The sequence below is a fragment of the Mercenaria mercenaria genome, chromosome 5 (genome assembly GCF_021730395.1).
Source record: "Mercenaria mercenaria strain notata chromosome 5, MADL_Memer_1, whole genome shotgun sequence".
In the NCBI taxonomy this organism is placed as follows: Eukaryota; Metazoa; Mollusca; class Bivalvia; order Venerida; family Veneridae; genus Mercenaria; species Mercenaria mercenaria.
The window spans coordinates 77,655,112-77,680,216 of NC_069365.1; the positions used below are offsets into that span (position 1 = coordinate 77,655,112).

A 25,105-nucleotide genomic window follows, 5' to 3' on the forward strand; every position below is an offset into this window, starting at 1 on the left:
TCCAAATTTCAAGGCTGTATCTTAAAAACCAAAAAAGTAGGTCAAGGTCACAGTAAGGTGACCCGTAATCACTCTGGTACATCAGGTAAATATAATTAAACAGTTTAGGAAATATGATCTGATAATTTTTTAAGTATTTTTTCCTATATAACTCATATAACAAGTGAATCCCAGGGCGGGGCCTCTTTTCACCCTAGTGGCATAATTTGAACAAACCTGTTACAGGTCCACTAGGCAATGCTATATACCAAATATCAAAGGCCTAGGCCTTGAACTTTCAGACAAGAAGATCTTTATTATTTTCCTATATAAGTCTATGTAAAACTTGGGACTCCAGGAGCGGGGCCTCTTTTCACCCCAGGGGCACAATTTGAACAATCTTCATAGAGAACCACAAGGCAATGCTACATACAAAATATCAAAGGCCTAGGTCTTGCAGTTTCAGATAAGAAGATTTTAAAAAATTTTCCTATATAAGTCTATGTATAACTTGAGACCCCCCAACCCCCGGGCAGGCTCTCTTTTCACCCCAGGGTAATAATTTGAACAATTTTGGAAGAGGACCACAAGGCAATGCTACATACTGAATATCAAAGGACTAGGTCTTGTGGTTTTAGACAAGAAGATTTTTAAAGTTTTTTTCTATATAAGTCTATGAAAAACTTGGGACCCCCAGCGCGGGGCCTCTTTTCATCCCAGGGCCACAATCTGAATAATTTTGGTAGAAGACCATTAGATGATGTCACATGCCAAATATCAAGGCTCTATGCCATGCAGTTTTGGACAAGAATATTATTAGTTTTTCCTTTCCGTTGCCATGGCAACCAGAGTTCTGCATAGAATTAAATTCTTTGAATAAATTTGAAAGGGGACCACCCAAGGATCATTCCTGTGAAGTTTTGTGAAATTCTGCCCAGTGGTTTTCAAGAAGAAGGTTTTTTCAGAAAATGCTGACGGACACACGACAGACGACGCACGACTGACATTGAGCGGTCACAAAAGCTCATCATGAGCCTTTGGCTCAGGTGAGCTAAAAACCCAAGATTTAAATGATATTGAAAAATATTATGGTAAATTTGAACTGATGTAAGACCATTAAAGTCTCTTTCAAGTTTGCTTGTTTTTACATACAGATATAAAGAAAACAAGAATTTAAAGAAACGAAAGCAATTCCTTCTGCAACAGACTACTGCCAGAAGGGAAGAATTTTCACCAAAAGAAACCTTTAAAACCTAATCCTTTCATTTGTGTTTTTTTTTTTTGGAGAACTGTATATTAAATAAATGCATGTGTATATGAAAATAATAAAACAGCACGAAAAAAATAGACAAAGTGAAACTGTTGTGAAACTGGTTTTAATAATTGCAATACATTAATTACTACATATCACATTGGAATGCTTCATTTATGTAAGAAAATAACAACAGACTACTAGTTCTAGACTGGCATATAAGTGTTAAAAGACTTCACAAATACAAACAAGCTTAGACATGTATCCACATTTCATAAACAGATACTGCAAAATGAGAAATTTTCCCAAGAGATACATTTTCACATTACTTGCTTATTGTTCGTTATTGCAAAAATAAATACTGTACTTGTGAAAATGCTTTTTATGTTTCTAATAATCCTATGTTTCATGAACTGTCCATTTATATAGAATATTCAACAATTCGAAACAACTCTAACCTAAGCAAACTTTAAGCCTCAGCCAAATACTGCAAATTCATTTAATTTCGTGGTCATGAAATTTCGTGGTTTTGGTCAAACTGGCATTTTCGTGGGGATATGAATTCGTGGATTTCAATTTTTGAATATAAAATGAATGAGAATTTTACTTGTTCGTTGGGATTAAATTTCGTGGTTTGACTTAACCATGAAATCCACGAAAATTAGTCCCCCACGAATATTAATAATGTCACAGTATCTGATTTTACAGAAGTTATGTTATATTAATCGTTGTACCTCAGTAGTATAAGATAAAGAGACTATTACATACGTGTTTTTTTTTTTACCGAATTACATATACATAACTGCAATACATTAATTACTATATATCACCTTGGAATGCTTAAAAACAACATACTGCTAGTACTAGACTGGCATGTGAGAGTTAAAAACTTCACAAATACAAGCAAGCTTGGACCTATTTCCTAAGTAGAGACTGTAAATTCAGACATTTCTGCAAGGGGTTTACTTTCATTTTACTTGCTTACTGCTCATATTTGCATAAAAATAGATATTGTACTTGTGAAAATATTTGTTTTTAAATTTCTATAGTCCTAAATAAGTCACAAATTGGCCATATATTGTGAATATTCTACAATAAGAAACATTTTTGCAAACTTTTAGCCTGAGGAAAATATCTGATTTTACAGCAGTTATGTTACATACATAGTACAAAATATAGAGACTATTACACAAGATTCTTCTCATACTGAATTTATTAAGCGATTTATTTAGAATAATAAAATTCAAAATTTCTATTTTTAATTAACTTTAAGCCTTGTAAAAAAGTCTGATTTTACAGTAGTTAAGTCTATCAAATATTAAATGTAGTATCTATATTGGCATGATTAAAAGTGCAGCTACTTTACTTCTATTTCACATCAATTTTAATTGCATGACTTTTCTTGTATGTCAGTCTCCTAAATATATTATAGACTATTCAATGTTTTAATCATACAGTCTAAAACTCAATGTTTAACTATTAATTTACAATTATCAGTAAATAATTATAAATACAAAATGTATGCAAAACATGACAAATATCAGGAGCCTGCAGGTGTGCCCCTTTTGACTAGTACTATCTTTACTCAATTAATTAAATAATCTTTAAACTTTGTTGTAAACATTGTAGAAAACATACATACTGACGAACAACCACAAAGAAAATATGCTTTACTAACAAAAGTTTCAATATATAATTGGACGGATTCTTTTCATCTGTAAAGCTCACTGATAAATGCTAAGACAAATAAAGATGAAATCTTTCATTAACTCTATCTGAAGGACAATTTTTCTTCAATTTCTTGGTTGCATCAAGCCATGAAATTTATTCCCAATACACAAATAAAATCTACATGGATTTTATCTTGATAGTCATGAGCCCATGAAATATACATTGTTTTGTAATAAAATTAAACATTTTCACAGTCTACTGAACACAACAGTCAACATGATAAATTTAGCAATGAGATCGCGTGTATTAAAGAGGTACAGATATCCCTACCACTTTGTTCCAGTCTCATCTTTTTTTTCGTTTTTTTGTTTTGTGTCATATTATATATAATATTCTAAAGAACTCCAAAGCTGGTACCAGTAAAAGGACCTTTTTCAATTCTTGATTGCTGTTGAATTCAAAACACATGTAAATTTCAGGCATTCTGGACACAAAAAGTTTCAACATTTCAATTTTGGCTTGATTTGTTGGTGGATTGTTGTAAAACTTTAAAGGCATTTTAGTTAGTACCAAAGCAACATTTCTATATATCAAAATTACAATTTATACAGTAACAAGCAAAAAAAGTCCTGTTACCTATCTCCACCTTAAATAACGAGAACAATAGCTGAATAGATCACTACATGTGTAGTGAGCCAAGATTTTCTGTTGAAATTCTATAATTTGCAAATATCAAACATATTGGTAATACACAAACTTTGTGTTTTTAACAGTGTCAAGTGTATTCCCTTCACTACAAAAGAGGGTCTCAGTCACTTCTTTGAAGAATAAATAGGCAATTCAGGAAATGTCAAATCACGTGGCTTTTGATTTAATGATCACATGGTCAGGATCCTGAATTCAAATTGTACAGTATAGACTTGAGATTTAGAGCCAGGAATGCTTGATCATTGGAACAGCCTCGCAACAGTTCCTGTATAATTCCAGTAATTGTGTAGACCTCAAAGAACCTCTTGTTTGTTCTGAAAAAAGGAGAAAATATCATATACATTACATAGATAGTTAACAAATGAATAATCAATGATGTAATGGTAAAAACCAACCAGCTGATTCTTTCCTCAAGCACTGACTGAAATGAAAAATTACTTATTAAATGAATTTTTTTGTGGGGAAATGTTCAGTTATTTTTTTAGCTTTACATTCTTTATTTATTATTAGTTATTACCTGGGGTAAATCTACACATTTCCATTCATATAAAACAGCGTTAAAAAAATAAGATCCCATTACACAGATATATAGCAATTATGCACTGCCCTATCATTAAAGTATCAACACAGAACCTGTGAATTTGTGAGAGCCTCCACTGTCAAGTGGTCAAAGCCACTGACTTCAAATCACTTGCCCATCACCTCTGTAGATTCAGACCCTGCCATGAAGCCATTTGGCTAGCTTATAGGTCTGTGTATCTACCCAATAGCTCTCCCTTGACTGAAGGGGCCCATTTAAGTCTTCCTCATATGTTGGAAGTTCGAAAGTTCCCATACAACTGGGAATTAAACCCTAAAACACTTGCATTTGTACCCTACACTTCTATGGAACATGCAAAATTGTAACTCAAAGCGTCATTGCAGCATAGAAACTTGAGGAAGTAACTGACCTAGATATCATCAAGGTGAACATTCAGATCAATTTTCATGAAGATCTATTGAAAAATATGGCCTCTAGAGAGGTCAAAAGATTTTAATAATTTTAGACCTACTGACCTAGTTTTTGACCGCAGTTGACCCAGTTTCAAACTTGACCTAGATATCATCAAGATGAACATTCAGACCAACTTTCATACAGATCCCATGAAAAGTGTGGCCTCTAGAGAGGTCACAAGGTTTTTTATTATTTGACCTACCAACCTAGTTTTTTATGGCACGTGACCCAGTTTCAAATTTTTACCTAGATATCATCAAGGTGAACATTCTGACCAATTTTTATGGAGATCCATTCACAAATATGGCCTCTAGAGAGGTCACAAGGTTTTTCATTTTTTAGACCTACTGACCTAGTTTTTGACCGCACATGACACTGTTTCGAACTTGACCTAGATATCATCAAGATGAACATTCAGACCAATTTTCATACAGATCTCATAAGAAATATGGCCTTTAGAGAGGTCACAAGGTTTTTCTATTATTTGACCTACTGACCTAGTTTTTGATGGCACGTGACCCACTTTCGAACTTGACCTAGATATCATCAAGATGAACATTCAGACCAACTTTCATACAGATCCCATGAAAAATATGGCCTCTAGAGAGGTCACAAGGTTTTTCTATTATTTGACTAACTGACCTAGTTTTTGACAGCATGTGACCCACTTTCGAACTTGATCTAGATATCATCAAGATGAACATTCTGACCAATTTTCATGAAGATCTCATGAAATATATGGCCTCTAGAGAGGTCACAAGGTTTTTCTATTTTTAGACCTACTGACCTAGTTTTTGATCGCACGCGACCCAGTTTCGAACTTGACCTAGATATCATCAAGATGAACATTCAGACCAATTTCCATACAGATCCCATGAAAAATATGGCCTTTAGAGAGGTCACAAAGTTTTTCTATTATTTGACCTACTGACCTAGTTTTTGAAGGCACGTGACCCAGTTTCGAACTTGACCTAGATATCATCAAGGTGAATGTTCTGACCAATTTTCATGAAGATCTTTTAAAATATATGGCCTCTAGAGAGGTCACAAGGTTTTTCTATTTTTAGACCTACTGACCTAGTTTTTGATGGCACGTGATCCAGTTTCGAACCTGAACTAGATATCATCAAGGTGAACATTCTGACCAATTTTCATGAAGATCTTATGAAATACATGGCCTCTAGAGAGGTCACAAGGTTTTTCTATTTTTAGACCTACTGACCTAGTTTTTGATGGCACGTGACCCAGTTTCAAACTTGACCTAGATATCATCAAGATGAACATTCTGACCAACTTTCATAAAGATCCCATGAAAAATGTGACCTCTAGAGTGGTCACAAGCAAAAGTTTACGGACGCACGGATGGACGACGGACACCGCGCGATCACAAAAGCTCACCTTGTCACTTTGTGACAGGTGAGCTAAACAAGAGCTGTCTGATGACAGCGCGCTCGACTATTCGAAGAATTGATTGAAGAATGGGGTCAAAATATTTCCACGGATATTCAGACAAAAGAAATAATAGATTAGACAAACAATGTTCCTGTATTACTTTGATTTCGATAAGTCTTGCACTAAATGGCAATATATGAGCCAATTTCAAAGTCCAAAAAGGGCCATAATTCAGTCAAAATAGTTACGTACTCTTGCCTACAGATGGAAATCATAATGATAAACAAGTGTTCGAAGATTAAAAGCCATATGTCAAATAGTTTTGACAAAACATAGACTTGTATGAAAACAGAACCAATTTCAAAGTCCAAAAAGGAATATAATTCAGCCAAAATAGATGACAGAGTTATGTTCTCTTTCCTACAGATAGAGACTATTATACTAAACAAGTGATAAAAGTTTCAAAGCCATATGTCAAACACTTTACAAAAAAATATGAACTGGTACGAAAAACTTAACCAAGATTTCTAAGTCAAAAGGGGCCATAATTCAGCCAAAATCCTTGATGGAGTTATGTACTCTTGCCTATAACTGGACATGGTGATGGTAAACAGGTGTTGAAAGTTTCAAAGCTTTATCTCAAAAGACTTTGTCAAAATATGAACTGGTACGAAATATTAACCCAGATTTCTAAGTCAAAAAGGGCCATAATTCAGCCAAAATCCTTGATGGAGTTATGTGCTCTTGCCTATAACTGGACATGGTGATGGTAAACAAGTGTTGAAAGTTTCAAAGCTTTATCTCAAAAGACTTTGTCTAAATATGAACTGGTACGAAAAACTTAACCAAGATTTCTATGTCGACAGGGGCCATAATTCAGCCAAAATCCCTGATGGAGTTATGTACTCTTGCCTATAACTGGCCATGGTGATGGTAAACAAGTGTTGAAAGTTTTAAAGCTTTATCTTTAAAGACTTTGTCAAAATATGAACTGGTACGAAAAACTTAACCATGATTTCTAAGTCAAAAGGGGCCATAATTCAGCCAAAATCCTTGATGGAGTTATGTGCTCTTGCCTATAACTGGCCATGATGATGGTAAACCAGTGTTGAAAGTTTCAAAGCTTTATCTCAAAAGACTTTGTCAAAATGTGGACTGGTACGAAAAACTTAACCAAGGTGTGACGCCGACGCCGACGCCGTGGTGAGTAGGATAGCTCTACTTATTCTTCGAATAGTCGAGCTAAAAAGACACTGATAACTCACCTAACTTTTGAAAGCTTCTGGAGGACAATACTCAGTCTCTCCAAAAGCTTCATATCCTGTCTGGGTGCTCTGAGAACCATGGCAACTGTACGGAACCAAGTTTCATTGCTACAGCTCTCCAGGAATGGAGGAAGGAATGGTGAATCTGTTGACATTTGAAGGAATATATCCATTGCTGGTGACATGAAAGGCTGAAAGTAAATTGTAAAGAATTTTCTTAATACATCAGCAATATATAAAAACTCGTAATAACCTGGTTTCATAAAGATGAAACTACAATTTGTCTGCATGACATGAAGTTTTTCGTGTTCAGCTGGTATAAATGTATCTAGATTATTTCATATCCATGTGTCCATTGAAAAAGACCTCAAACCATTAAAAGAAGTTGTAAAATTGAATAAAAGTTCAAATAAATCACATACTGGTACTTACAAATTTGGAACAATGTAAATGAAAAATATAACTTTTTTTCTCTATTTGATATAACTGCTGAGCATCTTCCCTATAAATGCACTTATACTCATTCCTTTATATACCCAGGTATATGCATTAATGCAAATAAATGCAAATTAGTTTTAATTGACATCCAAATGTATGAAATGGTCAACAATTCTATACAAAATGTAAATGTCACTAGTTTCTTTGTTAAAGCAGTTATTTATACATAAATCCATTTTGTATTCTCTTTCAAACTTACATTACTGGTAGAATTCAGAAAATTCTGTGACTTTCCATATAAAAGAAAGAAAAACTTGTATTTAAGCATGTTGCTTACACCAGTCCCTAAAAATATTCACCCTTAGCAGAAACACACTTTTTCATCTAAACTTTCCATGACCTGAAAGCTGCAGGGTAGTCTGCCTTTAGTACACTGTGCAAGGGTAGTCTGCCCTTAGTACACTGTGCAAGGGTAGTCTGCCCTTAGTATACTGTGCAAGGGTAGTCTGCCCTTAGTATACTGTGCAAGGGCAGTCAGCCCTTAGTATACTGTGCAAGGGTAGTCTGCCCTTAGTATACTGTGCAAGCGTAGTCTGCACTTAGTATACTGTGCAAGGGTAGTCAGCCCTTAGTACACTGTGCATGGGTAGTCAGCCCTTACTATACTGTGCAAGGGTAGTCAGCCCTTGGTACACTGTGCAAGGGTAGTCAGCCCTTAGTATACTGTGCAAGGGTAGTCTCCCTTAGTACACTGTGCAAGGGTAGTCAGGCCTTAGTATACTGTGCAAGGGTAGTCTCCCCTTAGTACACTGTGCAAGGGTAGTCTGCCCTTAGTATACTGTGCAAGGGTAGTCTGCCCTTAGTATACTGCGCAAGGGTAATCAGCCCTTAGTACACTGTGCAAGGGTAGTCTGCCCTTAGTATACTGCGCAAGGGTAGTCTACCCTTAGTATACTGTGCAAGGGTAGTCTACCCTTAGTATACTGCACAGACACTGATACACATTGCTACGATGGGTGCTTCTAAAATTGTAGGAATGCACAGCCAGCACCTTTTTTTATTTAAAGATGTTTTTTTGCAATATTGCACCCTTTGGATAACAGATAGGGTACCCTCCTTGCACACAGCAATTTCAAGTGTTAAGTCAGAATTTCATGAAGTATTCCCAATGAAATGTCCACTGATGCAGCTATTTGGGAAACAATATACCTCCAGTCTGTTACAATGGCTGCTACAGCAGCGATGCTATGAGAAATTGCTGATGTTTTAGGGTGCCCTGCTCAAGGTAGATCTTCAACTCATAGATTCTCCATTATTAAATAACCTTTCCAACCTATAAACAGTGGCTTTGGATGAGGAAGATTCACTGTAAACAGTTTTAAATTCTTGCAGTATCTGCTTGGCTGGAATAATTGAGCCGCGCCATGAGAAAACAAACATAGTGCTTTTGCGACCAGCATAGATCCAGACCAGCCTACACATCTGCGCAGTCTGGTCAAGATCCATGCTGTTCGTTAACGGTTTTTCTAATTGCAATAGGCTTTGAAAGTGGACAGCATGGATCCTGACCAAACTGTGCGGATGCACAGGCTGGTCTGGATCCATGCTGGTCGCATATGCACTATGTTGGTTTTCTCATGGTGCAGCTCATTTAGAGAATAATGCATCTTAATGTAGGACCTAATGTCCTTCCTACCTTTAACCTTCATGCTTATGATAAAATAACACCAGCGTTTATGTGTGTGGTGTGTTAAAACGCTTGGTACTCAGCTATAAAACAAGAGCTGTCGGAGGACAGCAATGCTCAACTATTCAACAGCCTTGTCGATTGAATGAATACGAAAGTCGAAAAAGGGGCATAATTTAGTAAAATAGCAAAATAGGGTTATGGAACCTGCAACCTGAAGTTTCAATCCATTCCCATTAGTGGGTACTGAGATACCAGCTTACATAAAAGAATTTAACCAAAAACTCGTAAGTCGAAAAAGGGGCATAATTTTGTAAAATGAGAATTTGAGTTATTGACCCTTTGCACTGCATGTCATAATTATCATGACAATGAACAAGTGTGTGACGTTTCAATCCTTTCCCATTAGTGGATACTGAGATACCAGCTTACATACAAAAACTAAACCAAAAATTTCTATATTGAAAAAGGGGCATAATTTTGTAAGAAAGCAAAACAGAGTTATGGGACCTGCTTTGTGCATGTCAGATTATGACAGTGAACATGTGAGTGAAGTTTCAATCCATTCCCATAAGTGAGTACTGCGATACCAGCTTACATACAAAACCTTAACCAAAAATTTCTAAGTCGAAAAAGGGGCATAATTTTGTAAAAAAGCAAAATAGAGTTAGGGAACCTGTGCAGTGTAAGTCAGTTTACCATAGAAAATAAGTGTGTGAAGTTTCAATCCATTTCCTCAAGTGGTTACTGAGATACCAGCTTACATACAAAACCTTAACCAAAAATTTCTAAGTCAAAAAAGGGGCATAATTTTGTAAAAAAGCAAAATAGAGTTATGGAACCTGTGCAGTGTAAGTCATTTTATCACAGTGAATAAGTGTGTGAAGTTTCAATCCATTCCCATAAGTGGTTGCTGAGATACCAGCTTACATACAAAAACTTAACCAAATTGGGACGCGGATGCGGACGCCGACGCATGGGTGAGTCCAATAGCTCTACTATTCTATGAATAGTCGAGCTAAAAAACTTAATTTTCTTGAAATTTTCAATGTACATGGCTATTGAAACCAGCTAGAATTCCATGTAAAATCATGCTTGTATCTGTAATAGTTTCTACTGAAAAGTGTTAGTCTCAAAATTTTCTTAATGTACTAGTTGGCGACCCAGAATTTCGGAAGACCCAGAAACCCGGACAGTTGTGTAAATGCTTATTTTGGCATTCTTTTTTATCATTTGTTGACAAGTACACAGACGCTTGCTTTATGAGCAACATAGACACTTGCTTTATGAGCAACATCCACTGCAACAATTGCAAATCGGTACCGTAAGTAAAACTTACAAAACTGGAATATTGACATTTGTTCATGAAATGTTGTGACAGCTCTCGCTGGGGGAATTTGCATGTGCGTTCAGTGCGCATGCGCATACTTGTTTTTAGGCCCCAAGTGATCAAAATGGGTATATTGTGCCAGGCTTAAATAAAATAAAAGGCCATTATTTATTTCTTAAGTTATTTTTTAAAAAATGGAAAAGATGAATTTAATAAGCAGGGTCATGTCAAAAATATCAATCAAAGGGAGAAAACTTGCACAGTTTTAAGCAAAAACAAGAGCTGTCTCCATAGAATGACACATGCCCCCGATGGCACTTTGAATGAATAGTTATGGCCGATGTTAGAGTTTAGGACCTTTGACCTACGGACCTGGGTCTTGCGCGTGACACGTTGTCTTACTGTGGTACACATTCATGCCCAATATTTTTAAAATCCATGCATGAATGACAAAGATATGGACCGGACACGCCCATCAATGCACTATCATGAAATATGACCTTTAACGTCTAAGTGTGACCTTGACCTTTGAGCTACGGACCTGGGTCTTGCGCGCGACACGTCGTCTTACTGTGGTACACATTCATGCCAAGTTATTTGAAAATCCATCCATGGATGACAAAGATATGGACCGGACACGAATGCACTATCATGAAAAATGACCTTTAACGTCTAAGTGTGACCTGACCTTTGAGCTACAGACCTGGGTCTTGCGCACGACATGTCGTCTTACTGTGGTTCACATTCATGCCAAGTTATTTGAAAATCCATCCATGGATGACAAAGATATGGACCGGACACGCCCAACTATCATGAAAAATGACCTTTAACGTCTAAGTGTGACCTTGACCTTTCAGCTACGGACCTGGGTCTTTCGCGCGACACATCGTCTTACTGTGGTTCACATTCATGCCAAGTTATTTGAAAATCCATCCATCGATGACAAAGATATGGACCGGACACAAAAATTGCGGACAGACTGACAGACTGACAGACGGTTCAAAAACTATATGCCTCCCTTCGGGGGCATAAAAACACTAAGGTAGCCTCTCAAATTGTTTGAAATATTTTTGATGATAATTAGAGTTTTCCTACTGTCGGATTACTGGGTCCTGCAACATGCTATAAATGCTAAATTTAAGTACCCTCTTTCGTGCTTCAGTAATATGTTCAGTTTATTTTTAGATACAAACAAATTCGTGTTTTGTGACACTGAAAATTTGAACTTGATTCAGGTAACATTTCATGGATCTTGAAAAAAAATGAAATAAAAATGAAATATGACAGCTGAAAAGGTTGTAAAATTGTCCGAACCTGGGTCGCCAACCAGTATCTCATATAGGGACATATTACTGAAATTCCGCTATTCTGCTAACTGTGTCTTGTACTTACTTTATTTACAGGTTTTAGAAATTGTAGCACAACTGTGGTCCCTTGGTAATACAAGAATAATTCCTTTGCTATGTCCGATTTCAGATCTGCTTTCAATACATCAAACACATGGGCTAACAAATCAACTGAAAAACAATTGTTAATTTTTTGTTACATCTTTAAGGAAACAACAAAACAATCTGCTTTTGAACACTGCTGGGCATACTGTAACGATTTGGTTCAGAAACTTACTTCAAAAAATTGCAGGGAAAGTTCTTAAAACTGTAAGAAACTGTAACGAGTAACAATGCTCAATGACTGCACTCTGGACTTCGGACAATTATTCATGCCTTAAAGTAACAGATCATGGAGACCACGGTCTTATTCAAATTTCTCGCCAGATTTGGTTTCTGCCACCTTCAGGGTAGGAGTCAGATGCTCTATCCCTAGACCACAGTGTCACTCCCCTCATTTGTAGGTTACACACATATTTAAAGGCAATGACCTCCAGATTTTGGCTTTAAAATTGAAGTTTGTTCAAATTATGAACATAAGAACATGAGTTTTTGTTTCTAAACTATTCAAAAAAATGCCAAATCAAGAAAAAAAAAAGCCGTGTCATGAACCAAACCTGAGCCGCCTTGGCAATAAATCCTTTTCAGCATTCTAAACAAATACACCATGGAGGCATATATATCTACCGAGTATTAAAGATAAAGATTTATAATTAAGGGTAGTTCACCTCCGGTACCCTGTTACAAATGTGTTTCAATTTTAAATGGAAAAGTTAGTAAAAACAACTAATTCTAATGTGTTTCCATAACATATAACCTGTAGGTAACTAAGTTTCAAAGCCTTCTTAAGAAATACAGTAAATATTTCCTGACATCTAAACATTTCCTTTTCTTTTCTTTTGATGTCATACCATCTGGAGGTCAGTGCTTTGAATTCAAATACATGTACTGTAAAATCATTTTTATTCGCGTAGGACGAATTTTCGCGTATTTCACGCAAGGACGGATGCGCAAATTAAAGATCGCGCTATTATTATTTTTGACTTTATTTTTCATTTCTAAAATTGAAAATGCCCGAATTAAAGCCTGCGCAAAACAGTCCTTTTTCACATTTGCGCGAAATTTCATGCCAGCCAATTTAATTGATTTTACAGTACTTAATTGGTCCAATGCTTTGCAGAAAAAAAACAAGAGCTGTCATTAATAGTGACAAATGCCCCCTCAGCGCCTTGATCTTTGACCTGGTGACCCCAAAGTCAATAGGGGTCGTGTACTCAATAAGTACTATCAGCATGTGAAGTTTGAAGGTCCTGGGTGCAGTGGTTCGCGAGTAAAGAGCCTTCATACAAAAAGTTAACATTGGCCCCTGTGACCTTTGACCTGGTGACCCAAAGTCAGTAGGGGTCGTGTACTCAATAAGTACTACCAGCATGTGAAGTTTGAAGGTCCTGGGTGCAGTGGTTCGCGAGTAAAGTGCCTTCATGCAAAAAGTTAACATTGGTGTGACAAACGGACATTGGTGTGACGGACAGTTGAAAACTAATATGCCTCCCTTCGGGGGCATAAAAATTATTCCATGGATGCTCATTATGACAGGAAATCATGAAATACCTTGAGACAAAGTCCGTAAAATAATCAACGAAGACAACAAGCGGACATGTAAGTTAGAACTTCTGAAGTAAATTCCTTCTCTATTTTTCTCAGTTTTTACAGGAGACGTTGTAACATCAGTTATTGTGTAGGGATCAGAATCGTAAAATCGGACTGTCTTTGAACGATACAACTCTTCTCCAAGTCTTCGGAATGTGGAGGAAAGATTAGACTTTTGCTGAAAAATCAACTAGGCTTGCTAAGTTACTATTTTTCATCTGATATCACGTTGCAGTACTTCCTGGCACAAAAAGTTAACAACAAATGTTTCAACTAAACATCTGCTGACAAAAAGAAAATTTTGTAAAATGGCTACTTTTCTTTTCATGAATAAAAACTACTAACTGTGAAGATATAAGTCCTGTCCCAAAGAAATAGACTTGTGTGTAAAAAAAAATATTTTATGAGATTTAATTAAAATATTTCAAGTAAAAATATATAAATCAATGATTTTGTGAAAATGCTATTTTTAAATCTTTTCATTTATGGCTGCAAAACTGTGTACATGTCTACTAAAAAATGACTTTTTTGCTTACAAAAATTTCTTGAATTTTTGAAAAAGAAGCAAAAACCAACCTGTTGTCCCTGGCTTTGTTCAACATGAACCAGGGACCAGTATGTAAACTGTAGACAAGGTAGACAGAACTTCAGATTGTGGCTGGGAAACTCCTTCAACATCTCAACAAGGGATGGTAGAATCTGAAGGAGATAGAAATGAATATGAATGAAAAGACAGTTATGACCATATTGCATTGAACCCTTGATCTCAACAAGGGAGGGTATTTCTGAAGGAAATATATATATAAATAAAATACATATGACATGAACACATAATTCCTGACTCCATTAACATCTCAACATGTATTGTAAAATCTGAAAAATGAGAAGAAACGACTATGCTAGGACTTTTCAACAAAACAATAGAGGGAGAAAAACTTGCTAAAATCTTAAGCTAGGAGTATGGAATGCTAGTAATTTAGATATTTCTGGGCAATGAGCACCCTAGATCACTCACCTATTAAAGTTTCACAGTTCAAACTGGTTGCATCAACAGAATGATGACAGTTTTGGTAGAAGGCCACCCGGAAATTTTCATGTAAAATAATTCACGAGATTTAATGGGTGGTTACAGACATTTTCAAATTATTAGGGCGTTTATATGGGTGTATAAAGTTACGATATAACATTAACAAGAGCTGTCCGTAAGACAGCCTAAGTACAAAAGAGGGCATAATTTGGCCAAAATACATGTCAGAGTTATAGGACTTGATGCTATCACCTAGTTTTATAACCCCAAAGACACATGAAGTTTCAATTCAATATCTGCATTAGTTTTGGAGATACATGTAGTAACTTGCATGCAAAACTTTAACTAGGATTTTCATGCAAAACTTTAACTAGGATTTTCTAAGTGCAAAAAGAGGGTATAATTTGGCAAAAAAACATGTCAGAGTTATGGGATCTATGACCTAGAAAAAGAAAAAGTAAGTTTCAAAGCTATTTGCCTTCAAATGATAGCTATACATACTTGCATGCAAAACTTTAACCAAGGTGTGACGCCATCACCGACACCAGGGTGAGTAGAATAGCTAGACTATTCTTTGAATAGTCAATCTAAAAATAATCCAAAATTTTATTTTACTCAACTGAACAGTGAGTTTTGTACCCAAACTAAATTGATTTCATCTACTAAATCCATACTTAAACTTGTTTTATCAATTACATGACAAGGGAATTAACTGATATGGAAGTTGTCAGTAATTTGCCAAGCAAGCCAGTAATGATACAAAATCCTGGATTACTGGTTATGTTGACTGGCAACTGTAATGTAACTTAAATACTGCTGGAACAAGACTTTCAACAAGAATATATAAACCAAAACAAACAAAAACAAGAGGGTCATTGACCCTAAAGTGCTCACCTGTGTACAAGGCTTGAAGTGTGTTTGTATAAGTACAGAGTTAGGTTTCTTCTATGTTAGCCTATATTATACACATGTCACACACATTTCTGAACCTAGGGCAATAATCTGAATAATTACAGTCAAAATTACAAATCTGATATCACGGCTCTAGCTATTATTGATTCAGCGAAGAAGATTTTCGAAGTTTCTTACATAAAAGCCTATAGTAAGTACATATCAGACACAGGGGCGTGGCCGTTCTTTTGACCTCAGGGTAATAATTTGGACAAGTATAGCAGAGAGTCAAACCCTTATATCACATACCAAATATCAAAGCTCTACAGAAAAGGATTTTTAAAGTCTGATAGCTTAAACCTACTTTTAACCAAAAAAACCCTTATGCTCAATGAGCTGGAACCATTTGAACAACTTTGAAAGAGTGCTAACCTGAGATCATTTGTGTAAAGTTTCATCAAAATCCATTCAGTGATTTTTTTTGGAGGAGATATTGTTTATAGAAATTTGAAAAATATTTGTAGAAGGTCACACAAGAACCATCTGTGTAAAATTATTTTAAAATCGGGCTAGCAGTTTCACACAAGAAGATTTTTGAAGTTTCCACTATATACATATAGGGAAAAGTGACAATGCCCTCTGGCGGCCATGTCTTTTGACAAATCAATATAATTTGAACAGTCTTAATAGAGGGTCACACAAGGACCATTTGTGTAAAATTATTTTAAAATCGGGATAGCAGTTTCACACAAGAAGATTTTTAAAGTTTCCACTATATACATATAGGGAAAAGTGACCATGCCCTTTGGCGGCCATGTTTTCTGACGAATCAAAATAATTTGAACAATCTTGGTAAAAGGTCACACAAGGACCATTTGTGTAGAATTGTTTTAAAATCGGGCCAGCAGTTTCACACAAGAAGATTTTTTAAATTTCCACTATATACATATGGGAAAAGTGACCACAACCCCTGGTGGCCATGTTTTTTTGATGAATCGGTATAATCTGAACAATCTTAGTAGAGGGTGACATAAGGACCATTTCGCGGGCTTAGCGCAAAACGCTTGTAACTCCTTCTTTATTTCATATAAGTTACAACCGTTTTGCGCTAAGCCCACGATTTGTGTGAAATTATTTCAAAATCGGACCATCGGTTTAGGAGGAGATGTCGTTTGAAGATTTTTCTATTTTTAGCTCTGGCGGCCCCTGTGTGCAACCAAGTGGAACCATTTGAACAACTTAAAATGGTAGAGGACCGTCCAAGAAACATCCATGCCAAATTTCATTAAAATCCATTCAGTGGTTTTGGAGAAGAGGTCTTTTAAACACAATTGTTGACAATGGACGGAAGCACAACGGACACAGCGTGATCACAATAGCTCACCATGAGCATTGCTCAGGTGAGCTAAAAACAAACAAACAGTCAAAAACACTGTCAATGCAAGGGTGTGACATTAGATCCTTGACTTTCTAATAAAGCTACAATTCAAGAACAGCCCTTCTACTCCCTTTTCTGATCTTAAAATTGAATGTATTTGTGTTTGTACATTGTATCTCTTCAGTACCATACCTTGATAACTTTTTCCTGAAGGAAATCCTGTGTAGCTACTCTGTCGACTGGTTTCAGAATATTGTCAATAGTTGTATACCTGAGCTGTGAATCCGAGACCCAGTCTAGAAGTGCTGACATTACCTCATAGGTAGTGGATGGGAGCTTGGGTAAATAGAGAAATATTTCTAAAAGGTAGTTATAAAAATCTTTATTTATTACATGCAAGTTAAAAAACTGGTTTCATAGAATACACATTAAACAAGGTTTTACACTGCATATCAGACACAAAATTGATTCAGAAGAATTGCACGTTAGTCAAGAGAAAAAGGTATACAAAAATTTTAGTAGATTTTTTAAGAATTTTTTTTGAAATTCAATTACGCATTTGACATATTTTCTCTTAATTCTCTCTTAAATTACACATCAAACAAGGGATGTTAAAACATCACATTTGACAAGCAAGTAAGTTCATAAATAACGCATTTAATTAACCCTTTCCCTGCTGAATTTCTATAATGGACTTGTCCATCTTTCAATTTGGACAGTACCATTAACTGTCAAAAGGGATGCTTACCAAAAAGATACTGACTGAATAGCGAACAGTGCAGATCATGATCAGACTGCATGGATGTGCAGGCTGATCATGATCTACACTGGTTGCAAAGGCAGAATCAATCGTGTCCAGCATGATAAGGGTCAATATGATTTCAGGATGCTTGTTTGGTAAATACATTCAACAGAATATACAAGCAACAAAAGACTGCCTGCAACAATGAGCCAACGTATACCTTTTGAGATTTGGTAGATTTTGGCCGTTCTTTCTCCTCCACTTGCACGTCTGGCTGGGTTTTGGATTTAGGTACTGCCATAGGAAGTGGAAGGTCGGCTTCTCGCTGACGCTGGACAAAGTCCTGTTTTCTCTGTAAGTTTGTAAGTCTTGCCTGCACACTAAGCGACTGCTTTTCCAGCTTTTCATGTTGACTTTTCAAAGCTTCCAACTGAAAAATTAGAAAATATTAAATGTCTACCATTTTCTCCTTAATTCAGTGTGGGGGATCACATGATTAAAATAATCTCTAGACGAAAATAATATTTTTAAAACTAGAAATGTGTCCATGGGACACAGATGCCCCCACTACATGACAAAGGACACAGATCAACTTTGGGAACATTCAAATGATCAATTTTTAACTAAGTCAGGGGCCATAACTCCTACATGACTGAATGAATCCGGACGCGAAACCCCAGGTGCACAACTGCACATGCTGACCAACATTCCTGTAAACTTTGGTGACTCTAAGTCAAATACTTTTGGAGCTACGCGCGACACAACATTAAAATGACCAATTTTTTAATAAGTCAGGGGCCATAACTCCTACACGACTGAATGAATCCGGACTCGAAACCCCAGGTGCACAACTGCACATGCTGACCAACATTCCTGTAAACTTTGGTGACTCTAAGTCAAATACTTTTGGAGCTACGTGCGACACAACATTAAAATGACCAATTTTTTAATAAGTCAGGGGCCATAACTCCTACACGACTGAATGAATCCGGACTTGAAACCCCAGGTGCACAACTACACATGCTGACCAACATTCCTGTAAAGTTTTGTGACTCTACGTCAAATACTTTCTGAGCTAGGCGCAACACAACATTCTTGGAAGGACGGACGGACGTAAGATATGAAATCTAAACATAGCCTTATTATGACTAACGAAAGTTGTTAAATAATTATGTAGTTTATAATGATGATAGATTTCTGGAAATTACGAACACTTATGAAAATAAGAGGTCTTAGTTTCTTGAAGAGTTCCAAACAATCAGAAGGTGATTGTGATTAAAATCTGTGTAGTTTTAGAATACATCTATGTTGCCATAAGATAGGCTATAGGCTATACCTTAGATTTACAGCAAAATTTGCTTCAGTATTATCCCATATTATTCGTAAATTAACTTTCGTTTAGTGATTATTTTGATCATGTGATTCCCCCCAGTGTAATTGTCTTTTATTTTATAATATAACTAAATCCGAGATATTTTTTAAAAATATTTTTTAAATCATTGAAATGCTACAGTGATTCATGACTAATCTGTCGATTATACTCTGTCGCTTATTTTGCATGAACCTTGAATTTTTTTTATTTATTTATTGTGCATTTTCTACCTGTTATTTCAAGTTAAACTGATCATGTAACAGAAAAACTGGCTGTCGAAATCAACTATGCATATTTTTCTTGTCTAGAAATCAGATATTTTACATGCAAATTGTGAATAAAACTTTTTACTTAAGGCTAAAAGCTCATAATTTTTTATTGAGTTGGTTTATATCTTTCCAATCCTGTGTCAATTACTGTAACATTTAGTTTGGTATTTTTTGATAAAACAGTATTTTATCATGCTTTTTTTGTCTTTTTATTTTTTCTGAAGTGTCTATCATCAATATAAGCTTGTAAGAAATGCAAGCTGTTATACACAACATGACATAATGATAATATTTCATAATCTTACAATGATCTAACAATAAAGTGACAGCATATCAAAACATTTCAAATCTAACTTCATGTATATTGCTGACATCTTACGGGGGTCAAATCTGATTTCATGTGTATTGGCAACACCTAAATGATGGTCGAAGTTGACCAGCTGACACAGTTGTCAAATACATGTTTCAAATCAATATATCAAAATATCATCAATATTACAACCGTAAGACACTTTAATTTCCAGCAAACTTTATTAAGCGAATTTGCACTACTTCCACTTAATATACTATTTATGCGCAAAAAATGTTGAATCTGAGACACTGAAAATTGAAACCAGAAAAATATTTGGGATATACTCAGGGCCCACACTGGACTAACAAAAGTTTGACGCACTTTTACATCATCTGTCTCATGCTGTCATTCGCCACTTGAGCCAACTGGCGAATTTGTGATAGAAGTGGCTCATAAAAGTCGCAAGTGGCGAAAATGGAAATTTCTACATATTTGTTTGTTCTGAATCGTAACCTTTCTAGAATTTTGACTGGTTCAGATAATTTGCCTTCAATTAAAACTGTCCAAATTGAAAGACGGACATGTTCATTACAGAAATTTAGCAGGGTAAAGGGTTAAGGGCTAAGGTAACACCCCTGATGTCTCACCTCTTTTTTCTGTGCATCATTTGCCAATTTAAGAGTCTCAAAATTATCCTTCAATCTCTTATTCTCTTTGAACTTCTCTTTCAAAGCCTGATCCATCTTCGCTAACTCAGATTTGTATTTCTGAAAAAAAGAGAGTTATCTTCCATAAATACATACACTATTCTCCTACGTAATAAAAATTTTCCGTTTTTACATTTTTATTCATTTAAGTATACACAGATTGCACATGTTATACATTTTAAACACTTAAAGATATTGTATATTAAAAATGTTATAAAAATTTTGCCACTTAAGAATATTTCATGCAATCCAAAATTGGTCCATATACCGCAAAAGAAAATTTCCTACATTGAACATTTCTTTTTATTAGGATAAAGAACTTCTTGTGGTGCCCTAAAATTTTTATTCTCCTGTTTGACCCAGTTGTGAATATTTACACTCTGATGACACCTTTGATCATGAAGACTATTTAAAAATGTTGATTTTTTTTGGCCTGACCTACACATGTACCTGTCAAATCATACATTTTGGCATGACCTAAATTTTCTGAATTTTAGTCTTGAATGTAAACTTACATTACAAAGAAAACATAAAAACTATGACAGGAGAGTTAAATCCATGAAAAAGAAACTTACACAAACAGTAATGATTCAACAGTAATTTTAATACTATCCCTATCAACTCGATGTCCTTGAAAAAACTTCCCTGATAAATAACATCGGTGAACTGTACATACTCGTAAAGTAGCATCTTATTGTTCAATGATCTAATGTTCAAAGATTTAGATCACTTTTTGTTGTTGTTGTGTTTAAAGTCACAGCAGCAACTTTTCAAGCTTTTGATGATGGAGGAAGACTCAGGGAAGGCATTGTTTCAGGCATGAGAGGATATCCGTGTTCACAAAACATTTTTTGGTCTTGGCTGAGTTTGAGTTTGAAATTTTAATATCAATTTTATAACCGGTAAAACTTCAAGGTTAAATTCAAACTGACTCTGATCGTCAGTACTGAATAGCCACTTGAAAATAGTTATTAACTTAAAATTTAGTTTTAAACATGCTATTTAGGTATAAATGACAATTCAAGTTTCATTATCAAACTCAGCTGAGACTGAAAATGTTTTGTGAACACAGAGCCAGGTTCCTCTCATGCTTGAAACAATGCCTTCCCTGAGTCTTCCTCCATCAACAAAAGCTTGAAAAGTTGCTGCTTGACTTTAAACCCAACAAAAAAAAGTGATCTAAATCTTTGAGCCTGGACAGAACCATCAGCCTTCCATAGGCCAGGTGTATTGCTTTCACACAAAAAATTCTAAACCCAAAGTACCGTTTGAAACCCACATCAGTGAGGGGCCAGTGATTTGAAGTCAACAACTTTAATCACATCACAACAGACTCATAGGTTCGAGCCCCTAGAAATATTGAGAACCTGACTGATAGTGTGCAGGTATTTATTTATTTATTTTGTTGGGTTTAACGTCACACCGACACAATTATAGGTCATATGGCGACTTTCCAGCTTTGATGGTGGAGGAAGACCCCAGGTGCCCCTTCGTGCATTATTTCATCACGAGCAGGCACCTGGGAAGAACCACCGACCTTTCGTAAGCCAGCTGGATGGCTTCCTCACATGAAGAATTCAACGCCCCATGTAAGGCTCGAACCCACATCGATGAGGGGCAAGTGATTTGAAGTCAGTGACCTTAACCACTAGGCCACAGAGGCCCCTAGTGTTCAGGTATAGCCAGTGCATGCATAACAATACTTTAACAAGTTTCACCTTAAACTAATACAGTTAAACTTCGTTCCCTCAAACTTGCATAATTCGAACATTACCCTTCGCTTGAAGTCATCGTCAGGTCCCGGCAAAATCCCTATGTAGTGCATTTTGTTTGATGGCTTAAACTACCGATAAATCGTACAAATTATGGGTGTCCCATCGAGTTCGAGCAAACAAAGTTTGACTGTTATTATTTACCTTTTTATTATATTTACATGTTCTGAAATACCATTCCAGAGCAAAAATTAGATGCGGACTTTACATTACCGTGACCTATACACACCAAAATACGGTAGGGCCATCATTTCAAAGTAACTGCCATAACTGGATAACAAATCATCTTCAGATAGGTGGGCTTTTTATTTTTTACAAATGGACCATCATGTTTTTTTTTTGTTTCTGTTTATTGTTATTGTGATAACAAGCAACTGTAATTACTCAGTAGCAAAAAAGTAACAGAAAATGGAGGCAAAACAGCCTTTGATAAACGAGAAATTAAACTTGCTTACATTTTACATTTGTCATTTTCTGCTTAAAGAACATAATGAAGTTAAGAGGTCATGCAGTTATGGTCAGGGATTTACCTTTAAGGTCAAAAGATCATATTAAGTCTTTGCTATAAACATTTTATGACAAAACTCTTTTTCCAATTCACATGGGGCAAGTCTCCAAATTTAAGAAAGACATTTTTTGATACTGAGAATATACCTGTTTGGAAAACAAACAAGAGCTGTTCGTAAGACAGCAAATGCTTGACTATTTGAATTATTGTCTTATGAAGCAGGAATATTACCCTAATTGTTAGAATATCTACAGAGTTTAAATCTTTAACTCAAGTTTCTGCATTAGTTTTGGAGATAGAAGCTTGCATGAAAAACTTTAACCAGAGGTTTTAAGTTCACTGGGGATATAATTTGGCCAAAATGCATGTCAGAGATATGGGACATGATGCTATCACCTAATTTTATGACCCTGAAGACACAAAAGTTTCAATTCAATATCTACATTAGTTTAGGAGATAGTAACTTGCATGTAAAAACTTTAACTAGGATTTTCTAAATCCAAAAGGGGGCATAATTTGTCCAAAATACATGTCAGAGTTATGGGACTTGACCCAATCAGGTTGGTTAATGACTTACAAAAAAGAAAAAAATAAGTTTCAAATCTAAATGCCTTTAAATGACAGCCATATGTACTTGCATTCAAAACTTTAACCAAGGTGTGATGCCAACGCCATAGAGAGTAGAATAGCTCGATTGTCGAGCTAAAGACTTTACCTCTTCCACAGCAGACACTCTCTGTTTGACTTCAAGATCAGCAACAGTTTTCAGGTTTTCCTGGGAAATGGACAACATTCTCTCCCTCTCCTTTAAACTGTTCTCTCTATCATGCAAGATATGATTCTCCTCCTAAATTAACAAAAAGTCAAAAAGTATGAAACAGCCAATGTCTCTTTACATTTTAAATTTTATGCTCCCCCCTCCCCCTCCATGCTCCCCCCTAGGGAAAGCCGTTGATAGCCCAGTCCATTAGTTTCATGAAGTAGTTAAAGTGATGACCCTTTCTATAAACTACATTTTGCAAGGCTAAGTTTCAAACACTGAAAATGTTTTATTGCCACAACTATTTCTTTTAAGGTATTCCTGCATATCTGATAGGTAAAAGTTTTACCTAATAACGTAATATGGAAATGTAGAGTAAGCCTGGACTCATTATATGGAAATGAAAATCTTTCTGTGCACTAATGGCAAGCAATGAGTACATAAGTCATGCCAAGAAAAAAACCAACAAAGTGAATTTGCGACCAGCATGGATCCTGACCAGACTACGCTGTTCGCTTTCAAAGCCTATTTGAATTAGAGAAACTGTTAGCAAACAGCATGGCTCCTGACCAGACTGCGCTGATCTGGATCCATGCTGGTCACAAATGCACTATGTTGGTTTTCTCATGGTGTGGCTCAAATTAATTAAAACATCAACGTTACTACTTTTCTAACGAAAAAAAACATGATATTAAAATGTTTGACATGGTAACTAAACTCTAAGTAATATTGGATCTCTTTAATCATGTGTAAATATTGAACCCTATCTTTTTTATTTGCCAGACTTTCTAAGTAAATTCTTAAGTTCTGAAAAATCTGGGTTTTATCAAATTCTATTTTGTAGAAAAAAAATATGACCCAAACATGCAGAACTACCTTTGACGGAACTTCACACAAACTTCACATGAGAAAACCAACATCTGCACAGTCTGGTCAAGATCCATGCTGTTAGCTAACGGTTTCTCTATTGCAATTTGGCTTTGAAAGCGAAAAGCTGTTTGGATGCGCAGGCTTGTCTGGATCCATGCTGGTCGCAAATGCACTATATTGGTTTTCTCATGACGAGGCTCAAATGTCAAACAAGATGAGAATGAGTATTACATGCAGAAATTAGATCTGAACTTCATCAAGATCAAGTCACAGGCCAGGGCACTTTGCTACTTTGTGGGATGGGTAAGATCATTTGTCCCTATCCGGAAACATCATAAATTTTGAAATTTAAATTAAGACAACACTTTCTTAATATAGTTTAATTCAGCTGTTTTAGGCTGTAAAACCATTTAATTTTGTGTTAATAAAATTTCATGGCTCTACATCAAAATCACAAAGTACAGGGGGCATAAATTTGTAACTTTTAAATTTTCAAAGATAAAATAATTGGAACATATTTATGGTACAAATTAATAAATTTATTAATTCATATACATTTAATTTTTTTTTTTATATTTTGAAATTTATCTTTAATTCTGATATGCATAAAAAGTCAGTGTTTGCTATGTCAAAGATTCCTGTAACAATACAGATAACAAGAAATTATATATGAAGTTATTTCGTGTCTACCTTGAGTTTTTCGCTGATCACCTCCAATTCCCTGTAGATTTCTTTCAGATTTCCTCTGCTTAAATCTGGTGGGTCT

The 25,105-nt window shown here is 35.7% G+C and overlaps 1 protein-coding gene across 1 annotated transcript in view; it reads right to left on the reverse strand.

Annotated features, from left to right (window-relative positions):
* Positions 1–1,336: 1,336 nt before the first annotated feature.
* LOC123557691 (coiled-coil domain-containing protein 138-like) overlaps positions 1,337–25,105 on the reverse strand; it is a 30,688-nt gene continuing 6,919 nt past the window's right edge. The window contains exons 2-11 of the mRNA XM_045349319.2: positions 25,030–25,103; positions 23,425–23,556; positions 20,370–20,489; positions 18,010–18,219; positions 17,240–17,383; positions 14,328–14,450; positions 13,713–13,929; positions 12,109–12,233; positions 7,262–7,452; positions 1,337–3,924 (exon numbers count right to left, since the gene is read on the reverse strand). Of these exons, the coding sequence (XP_045205254.2) occupies positions 3,789–3,924; positions 7,262–7,452; positions 12,109–12,233; positions 13,713–13,929; positions 14,328–14,450; positions 17,240–17,383; positions 18,010–18,219; positions 20,370–20,489; positions 23,425–23,556; positions 25,030–25,103 (1,472 nt within the window). The 3' untranslated portion in view covers positions 1,337–3,788. The remainder of the gene's footprint in view (positions 3,925–7,261; positions 7,453–12,108; positions 12,234–13,712; positions 13,930–14,327; positions 14,451–17,239; positions 17,384–18,009; positions 18,220–20,369; positions 20,490–23,424; positions 23,557–25,029; positions 25,104–25,105) is intronic.